General features: G+C 39.5%; 3 protein-coding genes across 4 annotated transcripts; 2 read left to right on the forward strand and 1 right to left on the reverse strand.

The window, feature by feature from the left end:
* The first annotated feature begins 76 nt into the window (after positions 1-76).
* Positions 77-6775, forward strand: LOC131129124 (serine/threonine-protein kinase MAK-like). 2 transcript variants are annotated; one of them, XM_058072302.2, is made up of 16 exons: positions 77-210; positions 320-415; positions 513-653; positions 1357-1411; positions 1572-1693; positions 2299-2381; positions 2647-2779; positions 2921-3092; positions 3349-3516; positions 3789-4112; positions 4596-4792; positions 4871-4992; positions 5138-5248; positions 5396-5488; positions 5616-5714; positions 6426-6775. In XM_058072302.2, exons 3-16 carry the CDS (start codon positions 553-555, stop codon positions 6575-6577), a joined length of 1932 nt encoding a protein of 643 aa, XP_057928285.2. In that variant the 5' UTR covers positions 77-210; positions 320-415; positions 513-552; the 3' UTR covers positions 6578-6775. The 2 variants fall into 2 exon arrangements, with proteins under 2 accessions (XP_057928285.2, XP_078646157.1); XM_078790031.1 differs by having other exon boundaries at positions 83-415.
* A 628-nt stretch (positions 6776-7403) lies between these two features.
* Positions 7404-11925, reverse strand: bphl (biphenyl hydrolase like). The gene is made up of 7 exons (XM_058072309.2): positions 11747-11925; positions 10908-11011; positions 10622-10788; positions 10363-10516; positions 10116-10247; positions 9502-9625; positions 7404-8306 (listed from the first exon to the last, which is right to left on the reverse strand). The coding sequence occupies exons 1-7, from the start codon at positions 11815-11817 to the stop codon at positions 8183-8185; spliced, it is 876 nt and encodes a 291-aa protein (XP_057928292.2). The 5' UTR covers positions 11818-11925; the 3' UTR covers positions 7404-8182.
* Positions 11926-13718: 1793 nt separating this feature from the next.
* LOC131129129 (dual specificity protein phosphatase 22-B-like) lies at positions 13719-18453 on the forward strand. The gene is made up of 7 exons (XM_058072311.2): positions 13719-14275; positions 14351-14384; positions 14978-15060; positions 16412-16461; positions 17513-17587; positions 17674-17845; positions 18099-18453. Exons 1-7 carry the CDS (start codon positions 14255-14257, stop codon positions 18243-18245), a joined length of 582 nt encoding a protein of 193 aa, XP_057928294.2. The 5' UTR covers positions 13719-14254; the 3' UTR covers positions 18246-18453.
* Positions 18454-18966: the final 513 nt, after the last annotated feature.

Consider the following 18966-nt stretch of genomic DNA (forward strand, 5'->3'; position numbering starts at 1 on the left):
AGTCACAATGATAATAATACAATCAATACATTTAAATCAATAAAAATGGATGGCTTCTTATGGGTTATATGTGCCCAATTCCGGGTGTAGTCCACCTTTTGTTCAAAGTCAGCTGTAGAGCTATAGAAAATGGATATTGATTACATGTTGTTAAACTGGGTGCAGTCAGGTAACAACATTAGTAATGAAATACAACCTGCTCCAGTCTTGGTAAGACTGCCAGTCCTCCCTTGAGTTTGTTTCCTGACCCACACCTTCTGAACCACACGTCAACTTAATCCACTTCCACTCACTGGGGATTTTCTGTCTGCTGTGAAAGGCTTATCTTTGGTTAGATGAGACAAACAGGTAGTGCAAAACAAACCAAACCTGGAACCTGCAGCCACACACCGAGCCTAAATCTGCAGAGAGAAAGGTAAATCACAAAGGCCCTTAGTTTATTTGAGAATTAATACAGGAAGTAAGTGTAAGTAGTGCAGAATTCAACAGGAATGCCACTGTGAAACTTACAGTGACTGTGAACAGGAGTGCTAAGGAGTGAGTCTTTGGAAAATGAACCGCTACGCCATGCTCAAACAACTGGGGGACGGTACCTATGGAAGTGTACTCCTGGGCAGGAGCAATGAGACCGGGGAGCTGGTAGCCATAAAAAGGCAAGTTCAAACGCACCGCCTGTGTCTACAGCTAATGCAATATAGGGTTAGACTGGGGTCTCTGGAGATCATTTGATAAACTCATGGACCTCTAGGTGACAGATTAAGTTAGTGTTATTACTGTATAGTTATTATATAGTGCATAGTGAATGAAATCCCAGAATGTATAATAATACAGGAATAAAAATGAATATTCAGATGCGACTACTGTACACTATGCTGCATTCCGCCCCAGACCTGTATTACTATCGCTCCCCGACAGTTATGTTCAATAACCACCACCTTTTATAATAGTAAGCAATAGAAAGAGGCCAAATTAATGGACCATCAATATAAATATATATGTAATGGCTATACTGTCGTCTAAATAAAATTCTGCAAATTTTGGTATGAGTGAACAGACCTTTAGTTTGTCAATATTATACAGTATAATAAATATAATTATGAATACAACCGGGAAAAAAACAGGTGTGTGTGAAAATAAAGAAGAGAACGGACGAATATCAATTTTATCACGCTGGTATCAAGATTACTGGTATTTGGATCGATCCGACCATCCTACTGATGCTTTTATAAATAAATAAAAACAGTACAAAAGCCCTCCAAATAAAGTATTGGTAAAATTGATACATTTAACATATACTTGTTCTAGATGCATGCACAATTAAACAATAACAATCATTATAATTATGTCATTCTGCAGGATGAAGAGGAAGTTTTATTCTTGGGAAGAGTGCATGAATCTGAGGGAGTTAAAGGTGACAATTTATTTTATTATTGTGACGGCAAGACCAATATATGTTCATTGGGCACTGTCGTGGGTACACCTACATTGGCTAAAGAGACCCATTGTCCTGTTGTATTGTACAGAGATGTTGAGATGATGACATCATTTGATTCATTGTCTTCCCCGTACAGTCCCTGAAGAAACTGAACCATCCCAATGTGATCAAACTGAAAGAGGTCATAAGGGAAAATGATAATCTCTTTTTTGTCTTTGAATATATGAAAGAAAACCTCTACCAGCTCATGAATGAGAGGTAAGGTACATTTACATTTCACCAATAATCACTCACATGTCAAAAACAGGATATGCTGTATTGTTTTTAAATTATATGATGAACTATGAAACGTATGAAATGTTGCATATGTGTTGCATATATGTTTTCCATTTATATGAAGTCACTATTTATTTTAATTGTGCAATCAATAACTTCTTGTAATCAATAACTTCTGTGAAGAAGGGACACCATAGTACAGTATAGTATCTTTGGCTATAGTATATCCACATATTTATTGCCATTTGCACCAAAATATTAATGGGTTATTGCTATGCATGTGTGCGAACTCTCTGCAATTTGTATGTGAATGTGACATTTTTTTGTAATGTTCCACTTAAGGCCCATAGTCGGTGAAAATGTGCTTGTTGTTGACAGTACGAAAAAGTCTTGCATGCAAACAAACCAGAAAGTTTCACATAAACAAAATGAAGAATAACACGAAAACAAAAAATCAATGCAAAAATCAGTTCTGTTGATATAGTTTACATTTTTTAGTTTCTTGTGCTTATATGGCTTTGTGTGAGCTTCACTTCAGTACTTTAATGCATCTCTTGTTTTATTTTTTGTGACTTTGATGCTGCCAGGAACTATGCAATGTTTTCCGAAAATGAGATCAGGAACATCATGTTCCAAGTGCTGTCTGGTTTGGCATTTATGCATAAACATGGTAAGCAACTCCTTTTTAATATAATTTTAGATGCCAAAACTCGGTAACCTACCCGGGTCATTGAAAGGTCAAGCAGTAAACTCCACTCTTTTCATCAAATAGTCAGACAGCTATTCCTACAGAGCAAACCCTTTTGATGAAGAAGATGGAGAAAAGAAATAAAGATAATAACATTTTTTTGGGTTCCTTGGGGCAGCGGACTTGATTGGGTTACAACCAAAAGGCCAACTGTTGCTTTAATTTCCACTTTATTTGTGTTATCAAGGGTATTTCCACCGTGATATGAAACCAGAGAACCTGCTCTGCATGGGCCCGGAGCTGGTTAAAATTGCAGATTTTGGGCTTGCCAGAGAAATTCGCTCCCAGCCACCATACACTGATTATGTGTCCACCAGATGGTGAGTCTTAAATTAGATAGTGCTTGGCTTGTTTGAGAATACCTGGTTAGTATATGTGATGGATTAATAACAAAGATATAAGTGTGAAATGTTGATAATTGTGTGAAAAACAGTTGTGAGTATCAACTATTGTTATAACAGGTACAGAGCTCCAGAAATTCTACTCAAGTTCACCTCTTACAGCTCACCCATTGACATCTGGGCAGTGGGGTGCATTATGGCGGAGTTGTACACATTTCGGCCATTGTTTCCCGGCAACAGTGAAGTGGATGAGATCTTTAAAATCTGCCAGGTGTTAGGAACTTTGAAGAAGGTGAGTCAACACACAAGGAGCTTATTTAACATCTAAAACTCACTGCACAAGCAGCACAGCCTTACCCAGTGGTATAGATCCCTATTTCTAAATCTAAAATAAGCATCAAATTATCCCCTTTACTTTGACCATCCATGCAAAAAACCTTTTGTTTTCTGTGAGCAAAATAGCCCAGGGTTCAAGAGTTTAACTTTGATATGCAAAATGATCAATGATATTGATTGTTGTGTTTTGATCGTGTCTTTCATCACATTAGGCTGAATGGCCTGAGGGCTACATTATAGCCAGCTCGATGAACTTTCGCTTCCCAAAATGTATCCCAACCTGCCTCAGCTCTCTGATTCCCAATGCTAGCAATGAAGCGATCACACTGATGAAAGACATGCTGCAATGGGATCCAAAGAAAAGGCCAAGTGCTGCTCAGGTACATAGAATGTGTTGATTCATTACTTTTAAGACAGGAAGCTGCAAACAAGACTTTACAACTAGTTGAAATTTTTAATAATTTACATTCTGCATTGTTGGATCTTGTGAGGTTCTTAGTAGAGCTTTAAAATGCAAAAATAAGAAATGGAAGAGAGACAAAAAAACTGTGAATAAGCAATTTATTCAACAACCACTGAACTGAAATAGGCTGTAGATGTTATTACATTTTGTGAACAAAATCTTGTGCTCAACATGGTTTGTATTTTTCAGGCTCTGCAGTATCCATACTTCTATGTGGGTCAGGCACTCTGTGACCCACTCAAGTATTCAAAGCAGCCCAAAGTCCAGGCAACGATGGTCAAAGACACTGTGGAGGCAAACGCTTTGTCTTTGTGTAAGACAAGCAAGTTGGAGCCGAGAAAGACCCAAACAGAGTCACAAACCTGTAGCCAGTCTCTCCATCAGCCCCATCAGCCCCTTCAGCCTATCCAACTGTCCCAGCAGGTGGACACACAACAACAAACATGTCCCAGCATGCTGTCGGAGGAACAGCAGGAACCACTCAGTTTGGTTAAAAATAAGCAACTGATAGCGGTACGTATCACCAAATGCCTACCCACACTCGGCCAATCGTACCGTGCTAAAGCCTCAAGCACACCTAAAGCATGGCATCTGACATTATTGGAACACACATGCATGCATGCAATGTAGCCAAGTCATATAATGAAAGAACACCATTAAAAATAACATACATAGACCCAATCAAATCTAAAAGTCAAACCCACAGCCTGGGCTATATTTGTGACTCTATGACATCATTTTAAAATAATTTCCAAGTAATTAACAACAGCTGCCACCTTACACAAAATACATCATTAGAACGATTTGAGATATGACTGGATAGAATCCACAAAGTCAGGGAAATTGCAGTAACACAGCATGATAAATGTTAATGGGAGAAGCGAATGGATAGGCCAGTAGGCACCAGGGGCCTACGTCCGGCCTTTTGTGAGTACAGTTGAATGGCAACATGATTTTAAAGAACTAATTCCCTCCCCTTTCCTAAAAAAATGAAAGACAACAAAAGAAGCAGCCACGGGGACAGAGAACAGTGTTACCAGAGTGAGGGCTGGACGAAGACGATGGGGCCAAATGTCTATCAAGTCCGTCGACAGTTGGGACACTTCTGATGATGCAGACGTTGGAGTTTCCATTTCCAAAAAACCAACAATGAATTCTTTGAGGGACGGAACCTTTGATGTGCCCAGCAGTTGGTATGTACTATTTGGTTCACTGTTATATTTTAGTACATCTTGAAGACTTTATTAAAAGAAAAAAGGACTGCTGTCTAGTTTTCCAGCATCCAGGACACCCACGCCATTAAAACCAACAAGCAGCAATGGATTGGACAGAGGTGACTCCATACCACTGTCACCTAAGCAACACTATCTGCGGCAGTCCAGATATCTACCAGGTGAGAAAACATCTCAACAACAACTCAGCACTCGAATGATGACAAGTGATATAGAAAATGGATGGATGGACATTGTAAAGTTTTCTATTAGCAAACCAACAGAGGAAAATAGTGGATTCTGTCTTGATACTTTTTTTTTTTTCAGGCATTGACCCAAAAAGCAGCTCCTCAACGGGCAACCAAGCAGTCAGCAGAAGCCTGTGGCAGCTCTTGGGTTTAGCTCACGAACAGGAAGTGGAGCTGCCTCTTATTAAAGGTCAGTCTGAGAACTGTTCACTCTCAAAAAAACAATTATGGACAACTATTATGCTCTTGAGGATAAGGTAAAAGGAAGCAAGTCTTTCAGTGTGCATATATAACATTTTAAAATGATTTGTGGCTAAATACCCTACGTTCTTTCCAGATTCCTTCATGTCCAAGACAAATATTTCACCTTGTGAGAAGTCAGAAACAAGAGATACTAAACAAATGACACAGATCGGAGGCCCCTGTGCTGGTACGCCACATCAACACACGTCAATACTTATTATTACTTATTATAAGTCAACATAATGTCACCTGACATTAAAGGTGACTATAATGTCTAAAAAGTGTCCTGTTCATACCTTCAACTGCTCCAACAGACTTTCCATCAGCATGTTTAGTTGATCTGTCTTCCCCCGCCGATCTAAAGATTGACTCAAAAATCAAACTGTCCAAGAGCGGGATCTTCTCTAATAAAGGTAAATACAATATACAGGGTATATACTCTGGATGTAATGTTACATGTATTTGTAATCAGATTTTTCAGTACGGAGCCTTACCGGAGACATACCGGAGACATACCGATTTTCCACACGGTACACACTCAGTGAGGCACAGGAAGTGTACCTCGTGTTAAGCATTTACTCAGTAAACAAATACAGCGACTCATCATGCCTAGTTATAAGTTACTGTTGCACTTGTCTACATCATTGCACTTTCCTAAAAAGAAATGGCGGAAAACAGGGGTGTCCAAAGTGCTCTAAGTGGGCATTTTCAGCCCACGGCTAGTTTTAGTTTTTTATTGGCCCTCGTCATACTGTAAAAATGATAATGATAAATGAGATGTAGGCATATATTAGGCATTTCACTGGTTAGTGTAGTGGTACATGTTGCTGAGCAGGTTCAACATTGGAACTGTCCAGTGCCGGTTCCAAGCCCGGGAAAATGGGAGGGTTGTGTCAGGAAGGGGTTCTGAAATAAGGCCAGATTTGAAAAGGACTGCCTATGTTTTAGGGTTGCTCCACCCAGAGTGCATATCTGTAACAAAAATGCATAGTCACAGACTTAGAGGGGGCGAGAAGAATTGGATCACTTGTGAAGCTTTTCCACTGTAAATAGTGTAAATAAATGTAAAATACAGTTTTAAATAATCCAAGCAGTTACAATAATCAACCTTTCCTGATCTCCAGAGATCCAGAAAGACCACGATGACTTCAGATCTCCTCAAGTCCCTTGTACAAGTACAAGCTTCTCAGGAATGAATACATTCTCCAGAAACACTACCATCCCACCAGTACATGGACGAGTAGACTGGACTGCTAAATATGGAGGCAATCGATAGACACGTCTTGGCCACTTGTGGTCAATGTCATTGTCATGCAAATTGAGCCTCTGTTGATGTGCTTGGACATGGTCTATGTAAGCGCTGCTCCTGTATGGATCCAAAGTCCAGATCTGAACCAGCCACCGTGACAGCTGAGTAACAAGACTTTTTCATGGAGTGGTGATGCATTACAGCGTATTGGGTACCATATAAGTACATTTACACATTTTTTTAAATGTGGAAGTTAACTTCAAATGTCTCACTTGATACTAATGCAGTGGCTCCAAAAACCTTTAGTCCAATATCCCTTCAGACATCTCACCATGTGTACTTGAGGGTGCAAATGTTGACAGTGTAGTGCTTTCTTAATTTCATCAATCATTGATCTTGGAGATCAATAAAGTATCTATGATTAATGGCGTTGCAGACTTACTGCAGATATAGAATTACTTTCCCTCACAATGAGCTTTACGTTACTCCCTCTCATTCCCTTCAGTGTTTCAAAATCCTGAGTAAGGAAAGTTGCTATTGGCTGCCCTAGAAGTCATGATTGTTGACAATTAAGTAATTGTCTATAATTTGCATAATTGGTTCCTGTGTGGATATCAATCATCCAGTGGATGTACAGTACATCTCACATTGCCGACTTCTCAAATTTCTAATCAACATTTGAATTCAAAGTGACTGTTATAACACATTGTTTAGTTCCAGGCCCAACAACTCCCTGTTTCTCTTAAATTACCACTGTTTGCTAAGGATGAAAGAAGTTAACAAGATAATGGGTCAGTAAGAGTTGAGGTTGCTAGCGTGTTGGCAGAAAATTGCATGACATGCTTTTTACAATAAAGGACCAAGATGGTGTTACATCGGAATGTAGTGATTATATTCCATATATTCCAGTCTGAGGAACAATATGTACTTTCAAATCAGTCTCCAAATACACCCCAAACAGTTGCTAGATTTGCTAATGGTCGTTTTATTTTAAAAAGTCACCATGGGGGCTTAATACTTGCGAAACTCGATAAGTTGGCAACTCTGCTCCCCTAACACCACGTAGCCTAGATAGCGACTAATGAGGGTGATGAGTGTCCATCACCGCACACTCAATATTTTGGCCATTTTGTGTGAGTCTGAACACATTAAAGTGTAAGTACACTTCAGCAGACTACACAACTGTAGACTACTGTAACGGCCTCACTAAACAAGCTGTAAAACAGCTACAGTACATCCAAAATGCTGCTGCTCGAGTCCTGACTAGAACTAGGAAATATGACCATCGTAGTCCAATACTCAGGTCTTTGCACTGGCTTCCTGTCAACTTTAAAACAGATCTGCTTGTGTACAAGTCTCCTCATCTTCTTGTGCCAATTTCCTTTTTACATGGCGAGACTGCGTTTTGGTTTTATGCTGCCAGAATTTTGTCTTCCAGAAATGTAATTGCTCCCTTTGATAAAAAGACAAAAAACAAAAAAAGACAAACAAAAAGACTCTTCCCAGTAAAAATAGCTTGATTGCTGCTGTCCTCATTGCTCAGTAGTCAATTTAAACTAATCTTATCACATATAATGGTTAACAAAAATGAAAATCGGAAATTAATAGCTTGATGTAATGACCTCTGCATCATCACAGTGAATGTTTTTTTGGAGTGTAAATATTCTGTCCTTCCAGAAAGTCTTCCACCAGTTTGTTGAATTCTTCAGCAAACCTCAGATGAAGATTGTGTTTTCCCTCTGGCATCAGATGTAATCTAAATTTAGGACATAACAATTAGCACAGATGGCATAATTCTTATATTACACATGGGAAAAAAAAAGAAAAATTGGTGACTGATTTTAGACCAGATTCTCGGTACATTGACTGTGATCAAGTTTTTAGGTTTTTTCCTCAAGCAGCTCCTGTTTTGTTGCCACATTACTAGTTGGAAATTGTTTTACTAATCAAACAGGAAATAATGACTTGTCGACCACTTGTGATTGTATGAATAAATTATATCACTAATGAAAGCTGATGAAGAAAAACATTTACAGATTTTTTTTTGAATCAGTGACTATAATTTACCTAAAAAAACATCTAACATCCAAATTCACTAAATATATAAGTTTGACTAATAAGTTTGCCCCCTTACAAATATATGAACAGTGCAGAATAATATGGTGGGTTTATTGTTAGCACAGAGAGATAGAATGTAAAACAATCCAAAAAGAAAATTAAGGTGATAAATGAATTTGTGAAAGTATTAAATCCCCTACCGACAAATAAGCATTCTGACCCTACAGATGGCTAAAAGACACACCTTTACCCTAACCCAGTACTTCACAAATAGTGGGGCAGGCCAATTTGACTCCTGAACACGCTTGTATGCTTCACTGCTCTCCATTTTGGTGCATTTGGCTGGTTTCAGTATTGAGTTCAGTCTGTACAGTACAGATGAATAGCAGATATATAGGTGTGAAAACATCTCTGTCCCCCAGTGGGGGACAGTGGAGGACCAAAGCCTTCCAATCAAAAAGGCACATACTAACCCTGCCCGATGTAACATGGGCACACACAGTTGTGTTGTTAGCTAATGATAGCAACATACTAAAGTTGAGTTAACATCAGTTATCACTGAATGTACTATATGTACTGTATGATACAGCAGCTTTCATAAAATTGTTGTTGTCTTTGCACCAGATCATAACAAAAGTAATTTAAGAATACTCTTCATATAGAACCGGTTGTTTGTTCGTTGTTCCCCAATTGCCTTATCTCTTTATGTTTAACATTTTTCATCTGCTCTCTATTGTGTGAGGAGGAGTGATCACATTCATTAAATGACTAGCATGAGGACAATAAACAATAAACGTACCATAACAATTCTGGGCTGTTGATATATTTGTACAGGGGTAAACTTGGAAAAGTCCTCAGGTTCACCCCCCCCACTGTATTTTGTATTGTCTCACCGTGATCCCTGGATATGTTTGAGAAGGAAGTACGGGTGGAAGCTGGGCACCATGGGATCTTTTTCTCCATGAATGATGAGAGTCGGACAGCTGATCAGGGGCAGAAGTTCAATGCAGATGTTCCCTAAAGAGAGGAATTTAAAAACATGTGGCATTTATGGTATAAAAAAGTTGAATTACGGTACAGATACACACAACGATTTTCTTAAGACATTTATATTTCTAGCTTTAGAAATATAAATATTAGAGAACGAATATAATGTAATAGGCTCCAGCATACCCACGACATTTGTGAGGATAAGCGGCATAGAAGACGGATGGATGGATGGAATCTACTGTATAAATTATCCGAATTGTACCCAGAAATACCAAATCTAAGAGACAAGGTCAACTACCATTTGTCTGAGTGTGGCCAGGACGATATCTGGGAGGAGCAAATGCTTTTGTGAGCTTGAAGTTGCACCTTTAGCCTCAATCAATCACACTACTAAATGGAAAAGTGACAACGGCTTGGCGAGTGTTAAGATAAAAGAATATGCTTAGTAGGGTGACCGTGGTCCTTCCAGGATAACCCTGATGATCTTGCTTGCACTCACTCACTCACAAATCCTTACCTTGTGGTCTTTCGGCAAACTGGGCAAATCTATCCACCCAGGCCACCCATGTTTTAGCAAAGGCTTCTGCTCCATACATCTCCTCCATCGGCTGCCTCATCCTTGTGCTCCATTTGGATACATCACGGATCGCTTGGCGGTCAAATGAAGGCGCAGGCGGCACAGAAATGCAAGACAATGTGACAAAACATGCTGGTTGATAGATGAATCAAAACGAGTTGAAGAGTAAAATGTACAGTGAATTCACCATTGTACATGTCAAGGTCTTGTTTAGATACAAAAGCATTGGCTCCCCATATGACCATCTTGTTGATTAATGTGGGGTTCATCGCAGCAGCAATTAAGGCCGTGATTCCGCCATCACTCCACCCCAGCAGAGAGAACTTGTCAAACCCCAATGTCTAAAATAGAAACACAGTGCATTAGTGAGCTATACTGAAGCAAAACATATTAGCAGTTTACCTCCGGTAGTTTAATTAGATTTGTTTACATGCTCTGTCTCTCACCTTCATCAAATCCACTGCATCCTTTGCATCCCTTTCAAAGAAGTCAGGTGGGAAGTCTCTGTTTGGAGGTCGTGATCGTCCATAACCACGAGGATCCCAGCCCACTATAGTAAACAGCTCCTTGTTCAAAGACTTCAACTGGGGTTGAAAATCTGTCTTAGTGCTTCCTGGTGTAAACAAAAAAATATATATTATGAATATGAGACAGACCCTATTCACATTATTCCAATATCTAGGAGTATTGACTCTCCCTTAGTATGTACTGTAGATGTAATGTTGTATGTACCCAAAGCACCGGGAAGCAACAGCACTGCATGTTTCCCTGTGCCTGTCTTCTCGTAGTAAAGATCCACTCCGTTAACATTCTGCCTGCCAGATGTCAGTGAGGAGCTGCAAAAAATAGATGTTACTTTGTAAAAGATGCTAAAGGCAATTCCAGTGTTGGGCAATATACTCTGTATGGTCATCCCTCGCAAGATTGGGGTTTGAATATCGCTCCCTCGTCCCTATCGCTGTAGTTGAATACAGCCTATTATTAGTCAAAAATATTGAAGGACAAGTTCTATGTAATGCCATTATGTTGCATTACCTTAACACTGCATGCAGTAAGCAATGGTATGTCCGACATGACAGTGGAAAAATATCTCCTCCCATTCCGTGTGGAAGTGGTGTGTTTTACTTTGTCTCCACTTCATTTGAAATTAGTTTTTGTTCCTCACTCCATTTGAAACCCTTTGTGAAGTTGAAAAGAGACAAATCAAAATTTGGCTAACTACATGCTATGTTTACATAAAGGTTCTGCGATCATTTTTATATTTTGGTATAAATTCTTCTAATGACAAGAAAATTACTTAGACCGGTATAAATGATAGAATTTCATACTCCTTTTCCAATTTAGCTAGCGGTAACAAGTGTGAGTAGGTAAACGACTTAAACGAGACAAGTACCCGTTAGTTCCAATTCAACAAAGGACTCAACAAGGACGAATTTTGAACGACTCGTTCATGACTTGCACATCTCTCGAGAACGTGCAGCGACAAGTTTCTCCTCGATTAGCAACCGATTCCACGACGTAAACACAATATTTCAACAGACATAGTTTGTAATGGAAAATCAACACGTTACCAGGAGGACTGCATCGCTGTCGCCGTTTTCCGAATATTAAACAGACGGCTTCCACGTAAGAACAACGCCATTCGTGCTGTCCTCTGCTCTGCTAAGTGCTAGTTGAAGTATTAAAGGAAGTCTCCAGCCAAACAGCAGGATTGCACTGTGGACCGTCGACGTTAACATTTAAAGTGAAAGTACACAAAACAACTTGGCAACTTGGCACGCACACAATGTGCAGGTAAAAAATGGCAGACTGGATTTTAAAGTTATTTTGGGAATTTTGAACCATGCGTAGATTTCCTTTTATCCATAATCACAATAGCGAAAACATTTGTTTACTGTCCATCCAACACTGACCAAGTATAGTTAAATTCACCAAGTATCCCTTTAATAGTGTCCTCAAATAGGGTTCAAAATATCCTCATTGTACTGTAAGTATAATGTAGATATTGGACCCAGGGTTGGCAGAGGTAATGAAGTTAGGCTATTATGGGGATGTTTTCATTTTCACATATTCTCCGAGTCTACTTTTGTAAGAAAACAAAATCTATGAGCAATTTTAATGAAATGCAAATCTGTCCATCTATATTCTGCCAATACATAATCAATGCAGAGGAAAAAATCTTCAGCAAGATCAAAAAAGATTCACTTAGGCGACTCTGTAATCAGGCAAAAGCCAAAAGAAAAACAAAAAAAAAGCACACTTGGAATGTGAAACAACGTTAGGTGATTAATTATACTGAGATGCTATACAAGCTGTATGACTTTAACATGGTAGCTGCTCAAAGTAAGAATGTGGAGATGAGTGACAAAATCATAGTAGAGAATAGTGACAAGGACCTTTGACCCCAGTTCTCTCAAAGCTTGCTTTGACTTCCAGGCCAATTGAAAGTCTCCCACCATCGTGCTGACAGGGAGCTGACATGAACTTCTGACATGAACTTTGACCTTACCAGACATCCTATGATTATACTACTATTGTACACGGACTAAATGAAATTAAAAAAGGATGTTGGGAAAAATATTGACAACTTACAAAAGCACTGAAGAACAGACTTACAGAACTATTACTGTGTCCATATACTGTATTGCAGACAGGCTCCAGCTTATACTTAATTTCCAAACACAGACACAAATCCTCTTTCACACACATTTTATCACACTTTTCGTAGTCTGGCAACTTAATCCACACACACCCTGCAAATAGCTGTCTTCGGCTATGCCTGCAGGTAAGTAGCAGCTTGTAACACAAATTTTAGTTTGCAGCCGAGAGATGGCTCTTATCTAAAAAAAACACTGGTTCGTTGGGACAAGGTACCACTGTATAAATGATAATAAAAATACCTGCAGTGCACCAGCACATTCTCTAGATTCTGCAATTTCTACAGCTGAGCACAGTAAGTGGCATTTGAGACTTGAAGTACTCTAGTGTTAACTGAACCCACAGTGACGCAAATAATGCAAATAATTTTGGTCTTGTTGCGAGAGCCATCTGCCAGTGCTATGAAGCTAAACTTACAATTCAAAAGCCCTCTTGGGGCGCAACATTAACTGCAAAACCACTGCATTTTCTCAAGACCTGGTGCGGGCCTAAGGGTCAAACAGGATGTGTGCAAGTTAATCGCGCATCAAAAATAATAATGGTGTTAAAGGGAACTTTGACAGTCCTATTAATATCATAATTTTACATTACTGTCTGTACAGATGTACATTACAATATTCTGCTCATCGGCAGTACTGAATCCATCCATCCATTTTCTATACCGCTTATCCTCACTGGGGTCACGGGTATGCTGGAGCCTATCCCAGCTGACTTCAGGTGAGAGGTGGAGTACACCCTGGACTGGTTGCCAGCCAATCACAGGACACATATAGACAAACAACCATTCACACTCACATTCATACCTATGGACAATTTGTAGTCACCAATTAACCTAACATGTTTTTGGAATGTGGAAGAAAACCGGACTAACCAGAGAAAACCCATGCATGCATGGGGAGAACATACAGACTCCACACAGAGATGCCCAAGCGGAGAATCAAGATCCCGATCTCCTGACTGCGTGGCCTACATGCTAACCACTGGCGGCAGTAGTGAATAACTCCGACGATGAAGACAAAGCCATTAAAAGGCATCTGTGTCAATTAATTTAACCTAGTTTGTACCTCCTAGTTATATTCTCCTCTAATTTCTGGTCCGTGGCCATCTTTGTTTGGAATGTGCTTGTCATCAGTCACTTGATCCCCTAAAGGTCTAAATATAAACATCCAAGTAGCAGTTTTGCCGTGTAGGTCACATTACCTCATCCCAAATCATCATAGGGGCGTGAGCTGCAGACACGTTGAAAGATTTATGATCCCACGGGTCATGTTAAGAAGTCGTCATTGGGGCCGTGAACGTGACAAGACGTGACATTGGTCACCAGACGGTCAACGGGACTTGGCTAAAGTGATGCTGTATTTGCAAGTTTGATAAGATTTTAATTTTTAACTTGAATTGTTTTTCCAATCCGTTAGGCAAACATGGGTAATGGCATCAATAAGGTCAGTTACAGTTCCCTGTTTTCTTTTTCTGACAGCTCCTGTTTGCACCATTCAATTTATTTTTCTATCTTCCAGGTTCTTCCAGATCTGTATCTTGGAAATATCAAAGGTACATCATCTATCTTTTCTCTATGTATCTATTAATCTGTTCAAACCGGGGGGGTACTAAGTTGTGTCTGTGTTGCTATGGTAATTACCCACTATCAATACACACATAACGAATACACATGTAACAAAGACAAAAGTGAACTTAATTGATTTTAAGAAAACCAAAGATAATTCAAACCACAAGCCAGTAAATTGAGCAAATGTTGAAAAATTTGGATGACTCCTCCCTCCTTGAATGGAAGAGGGTTCGGGGTTTTAGGTGGTATAATGAGAATACTGCAAAACCTGAGAACAAGACACATCTGTCCAAGGCTTGGCTTCCTTTTAAAGAGTAAAATTTGATTAAAAGATGTATGTTTCTTGCTTTAGGACAAGCTGGGAGACGTTTTAGAAACACTGGTTTTCCGGTTTTTCTTTCGATTCAAAATGAGCAAAACCTGTTGGCCGCAAGGCCGTGTTTTCTCAGGAGACATGTTGGGAGGGTGTTTGTTGTTGGGCAAAAATAACTATAATTAGGTATGACCCTACTAAGGGTCAATTATGGTAATTTAGAAGAGAGGAATACATATTTTGTGGTCTCCCTTGAATCTACAGATGCCCGTGACAAGGATCTGCTGACGCAGCACAATATCACCCACATCCTGTCCATCCACGATACAGCTGCACCTGTCTTAGAGGTAAATTGTTTCTCGACTTAGTTGCCAGTGCGCCCCACTCATAGTAACAAATGCAGCCAGTGTATAGCCACTGTCCGAGACCACTTCTCCCACACTGTCTGTGTTGCCTCATTCCTCTCTCTTCAGTAGACAGTAGCTCATGTGCTATATCTCAATGTGACACGTAAAATGTGAGTTTAGCAAGATAGGCACTGTTTGAACCGTGAAATCAAATGAACCGCCAATCAAAACAGAACGGTGACCTAAAACACTGAAGCAAATTGGGAAAAAAAAACGTGAAAAATTCTCTCGAATAGAACCTAACTGCGTTAGCTTAATTTAGCAGAGGATGCTGTGTGTGTGACTCAATCTGAATGAGTTTTTATACCGTGTTGTTTTACTTGAATGTAAAAAAAACTTTTTTCAATGCCTGCTGACGTCGTGCAAGTTCTGAGTGGAAAAAAGACAAGAGGCACGTTTATTCTTGCACCCAGCATATAACACACTTCCGGTCTTCACATCACGTCTAATTGTGTAAACAAAATAGGGGTACTATACAACAAATAAATATTTAAAAAAATTGGCAGAAATCCCTACAAAATGGAAATGCGAACAGCTATCCAGACGTACTTTGTAGTATGGTCATGATTTTATATGAGCCATTGGAAGTATTGAAGTAATATTGTTGGTTTCCCTCTTCTTTACACATGGCCTGGCCTTTAGATCTCTGTGGTACAATAATGACTCACATTTGCTTTAGCAGTGTCACCCTAAATGAGCATATGAGGTGGTTCATTTGCATAAGTAACTGACTGACTTCTGGGAAAATAGTGTTGTGCCTATTTAAGATGTCAGTTTACTGGGCAGTATGGAGATTCATCGTGTCAAACTGACTGTTTTTGGTTTATAATCTATTAATAGCATTACTTATCTGTAGTCACAGTGATGATAAAATTGATAGAAAAGCAATTATTTACAGTGGTTTGCAATGCTTGACCAAAAGAGACAAGTGTGTAAAAGTAATACATCAAATCTGTGTGAACTTAGTGTGTCCCAGAGGGCTTCGGGGGCTTTCTGAGCGACCTCATTAAGCCATTGAGGGACAAGCTAGTTTCTGGGCCACACGTGTGTACACGCTCGCTGCCAGGTGCAAAAAATACACATTCAAGCATGTATCATGATCATTACCTACTACACCCGTGTTGAGTAGCAGGGTCAAAGTGGCAAGGTTTCAGGAGCTGTCCTTTCCTCTGCCTTAACGGGAATGTTAGTGACTCTTGGCACATTATCTGGCAGGTCACTGTTGTCCCATTTTATTTTGTTGATCTGAAAGTACAGTATTTACTATCTAAACTGTTTTTTTCCTCTGCAGGGCATGACATATCTTTGTATATCTGCAGCTGATCACAAGAAGCAAAATCTGTAAGTACAATATACGCTAAGTCCATGTAGACCCGTGGTTCTCAACTGGTTCGGCTGCAGAGCACACCACCACCCCTCAATGACAAGCAGTGACCTAAATTGCAGGAATTTTTCAACTCAAACTTCTCATATATCTTATATTTTAAGAGCTGCAATACACTGTCATGTTCGTGGCGTGCTCGTCTCTAGCAGATATCTGCAACAGTGTGTCGGACAGCCCGCACGTAAAGTCTCCACTCAATGTCCTTCCTCTCCCACACAAACTTGACAGTTGCTTAGAAACATTGAACGCACCTCACAATGCTGCAATGGCATCGACAAGAATGTGAGATGCGTTCACAGTCATTAGGTCATTAAATTATTAGTTCATTTTTTGGCAAGGCCCGCGATCCACTGATAACGGCCCCGCAACCCACTTTTGGGTCCCGAACAATGAGTTGAGAACCACTGAATGAGAAAAATGTCATTTTCAGGCATAATTTGCCTCTGAAGCCCAGGAATTAAGAGATCAATTTGCTATATTTAATGTTTCAAAATAACACATAACAGTGATTACGGAATTACACGATACACTACTACACTACACTATATACACAATAATATGATATAATAATACATTTTTATTTGATAGTATTATTTATTGGAGAATTACTGAAAATGAATCAGTCCTTATACAGTTATGGAAAACTTGATTAGCCAAGCCTTGTTTCTTCAATTTATTTTTAAATGTAATGGTTAGTACCACTACAAGTATGTTACCTGAGGAATACCATGAACATGACAATATGGAATGCCTAAAAGCACTGTTGTTTGTGGTACAATGCCATAGCTATTGATGTAAGAACAAATGTACCTTTTGTTGTACCAAGCATTAAAGTGAACAAATAAACTAAATATTCTATATTCTATTCTATAATATATTCTAATATTCTTTCTATGACTGTATAAAACATAGAATAAAATGACTTGTTTTCTTGAGAAATATTATAATGCAATTCCTACTCATTTATTGAATGTATTTAAAGTCGGTCAATGCTTCCAATTTTGCTAGGATCCAGTACTTCAAAGACAGCATCGTGTTCATTCATAAATCCAGGGCGAAAGGAGAGGGCTGCCTTGTCCACTGGTAAGCAAGGCAAAGACCGTTAGAATTTCTTATCAAAAATGATTAATCTTTGTCGGCTACATTATATGACCGCTCTTTTGTTTCAGTGTGGCAGGGGTGTCTCGTAGTGTGACACTGGTGGTGGCCTACATCATGACCGTGACCGGTCGGGGTTGGGTAGAGTCCCTAGCAGCAGTGAGGGCAGCACGGCCATGTGCAGGACCCAACCTGGGCTTCTTACGTCAGCTGGAGGAGTTTGAGAACACAGAACTGAAACAAGTAAGAAGAACTTTGCCAGGAAAACAGGGATTGACACCAACTGATCATTGGGGAAGCCATATGCTGGGATAGTCACATCACATGACAACAAATCCAAAAGGTTTTGTATACTCTGTCACTCTGGGACTTAACAGCATGTCGTTAATTAATGCTGATGGTCTGTCTTCAATTCATTGGCTGTTGATCTGTTAAGACATTTGCTCCCATTTTCTTCTTTATTTCATTCTCACTTCTTTTTACTCTGCCCGTCTAGTATCAGACCTGGTGGAAGACACATTATGGGAAACAGTCACTCCATGATGAAGAGGAAGTTGGAAAACTCTTAATGCACAGATCTGAAGGCAACGGCAGTGCCTTCCCAACCATCATTACAAAAGCTCTGGCCACGAGTGGCTCGTGAAAGTCACAAAGTCCTCCACTGCCACTCTTTTGGACCATGGGCTGTTTTCATCCATGTTTCTCTCATTATTACCACTACACATCGGTGTATGCCGTCTTGGGAACAGAGCAATTGAACCACAACAAAGCATTGAATAAGATTTTGTCCAATCTTGCAAGTCAATTCATGGGAGTTATACGAGTCCATCAACTAAAGACTGCTGGCAATCTTTTGATCTTCTTCCCTAAACAATAGCACTCAGGGTAACCTTAAAGGGGACCTATTATGCTCATTTTTGGCGCTTTGTATTGAGTTGTGGACTTTGAATTAAATTGTGCAGGGTTGGTCAAGTGATGTTTTTTAATGCAACTTGTTAAGCATGTTAAAAAACAAACCCTGACAATGATCAGACTATACTACACTTGAGATCATTGCTATTGGTGTGTGGATCAATTAGAGACCCCCGCCAAGTAACTAGTCTGCACTTTGGTCGGCATGTTTTGTAGAGCCTAAACTTAATTTATATTTTGTCATATCGTAAAGGCATTGCAATAAAATGTGGGGATTTCTTTTCCACACCGTCAGTCCCATGACAAGACATCTTCTTGGTCCTAACTGTCAAAACAACACGCAAGGGCAGTCAAGCATAAAACCAAAGGAAGAAAAAAAAGTTTTGTATATATATGTGTGTGTAAAATGTTCTTTTTAATATATAAGGTGTGGAGAGTCAATGTGAATTTTG

This window comes from Doryrhamphus excisus, linkage group LG4 (genome assembly GCF_037039965.1).
Source record: "Doryrhamphus excisus strain RoL-2023G ecotype Guam linkage group LG4, RoL_Dexc_Guam_v1.1, whole genome shotgun sequence".
In the NCBI taxonomy this organism is placed as follows: Eukaryota; Metazoa; Chordata; class Actinopteri; order Syngnathiformes; family Syngnathidae; genus Doryrhamphus; species Doryrhamphus excisus.

Bases quoted from the DNA above. Each gene is read 5' to 3' on its own strand.
- LOC131129124 (XM_058072302.2), top strand. From the start codon at position 553: ATGAACCGCTACGCCATGCTCAAACAACTGGGGGACGGTACCTATGGA. The intron at 654-1,356 runs GCAAGTTCAAAC...GTCATTCTGCAG, and splicing joins GAGCTGGTAGCCATAAAAAG to GATGAAGAGGAAGTTTTATT. The intron at 4,993-5,137 runs GTGAGAAAACAT...TTTTTTTTTCAG, and splicing joins GCAGTCCAGATATCTACCAG to GCATTGACCCAAAAAGCAGC.
- bphl (XM_058072309.2), bottom strand. From the start codon at position 11,817: ATGGCGTTGTTCTTACGTGGAAGCCGTCTGTTTAATATTCGGAAAACG. The intron at 10,517-10,621 runs GTGAGAGACAGA...TTTCTATTTTAG, and splicing joins ATGCAGTGGATTTGATGAAG to ACATTGGGGTTTGACAAGTT. The intron at 9,626-10,115 runs GTAAGGATTTGT...TCCTCTCTTTAG, and splicing joins GTTTGCCGAAAGACCACAAG to GGAACATCTGCATTGAACTT.
- LOC131129129 (XM_058072311.2), top strand. From the start codon at position 14,255: ATGGGTAATGGCATCAATAAG. The intron at 14,276-14,350 runs GTCAGTTACAGT...TCTATCTTCCAG, and splicing joins TGGGTAATGGCATCAATAAG to GTTCTTCCAGATCTGTATCT. The intron at 17,846-18,098 runs GTAAGAAGAACT...CTGCCCGTCTAG, and splicing joins AGAACACAGAACTGAAACAA to TATCAGACCTGGTGGAAGAC.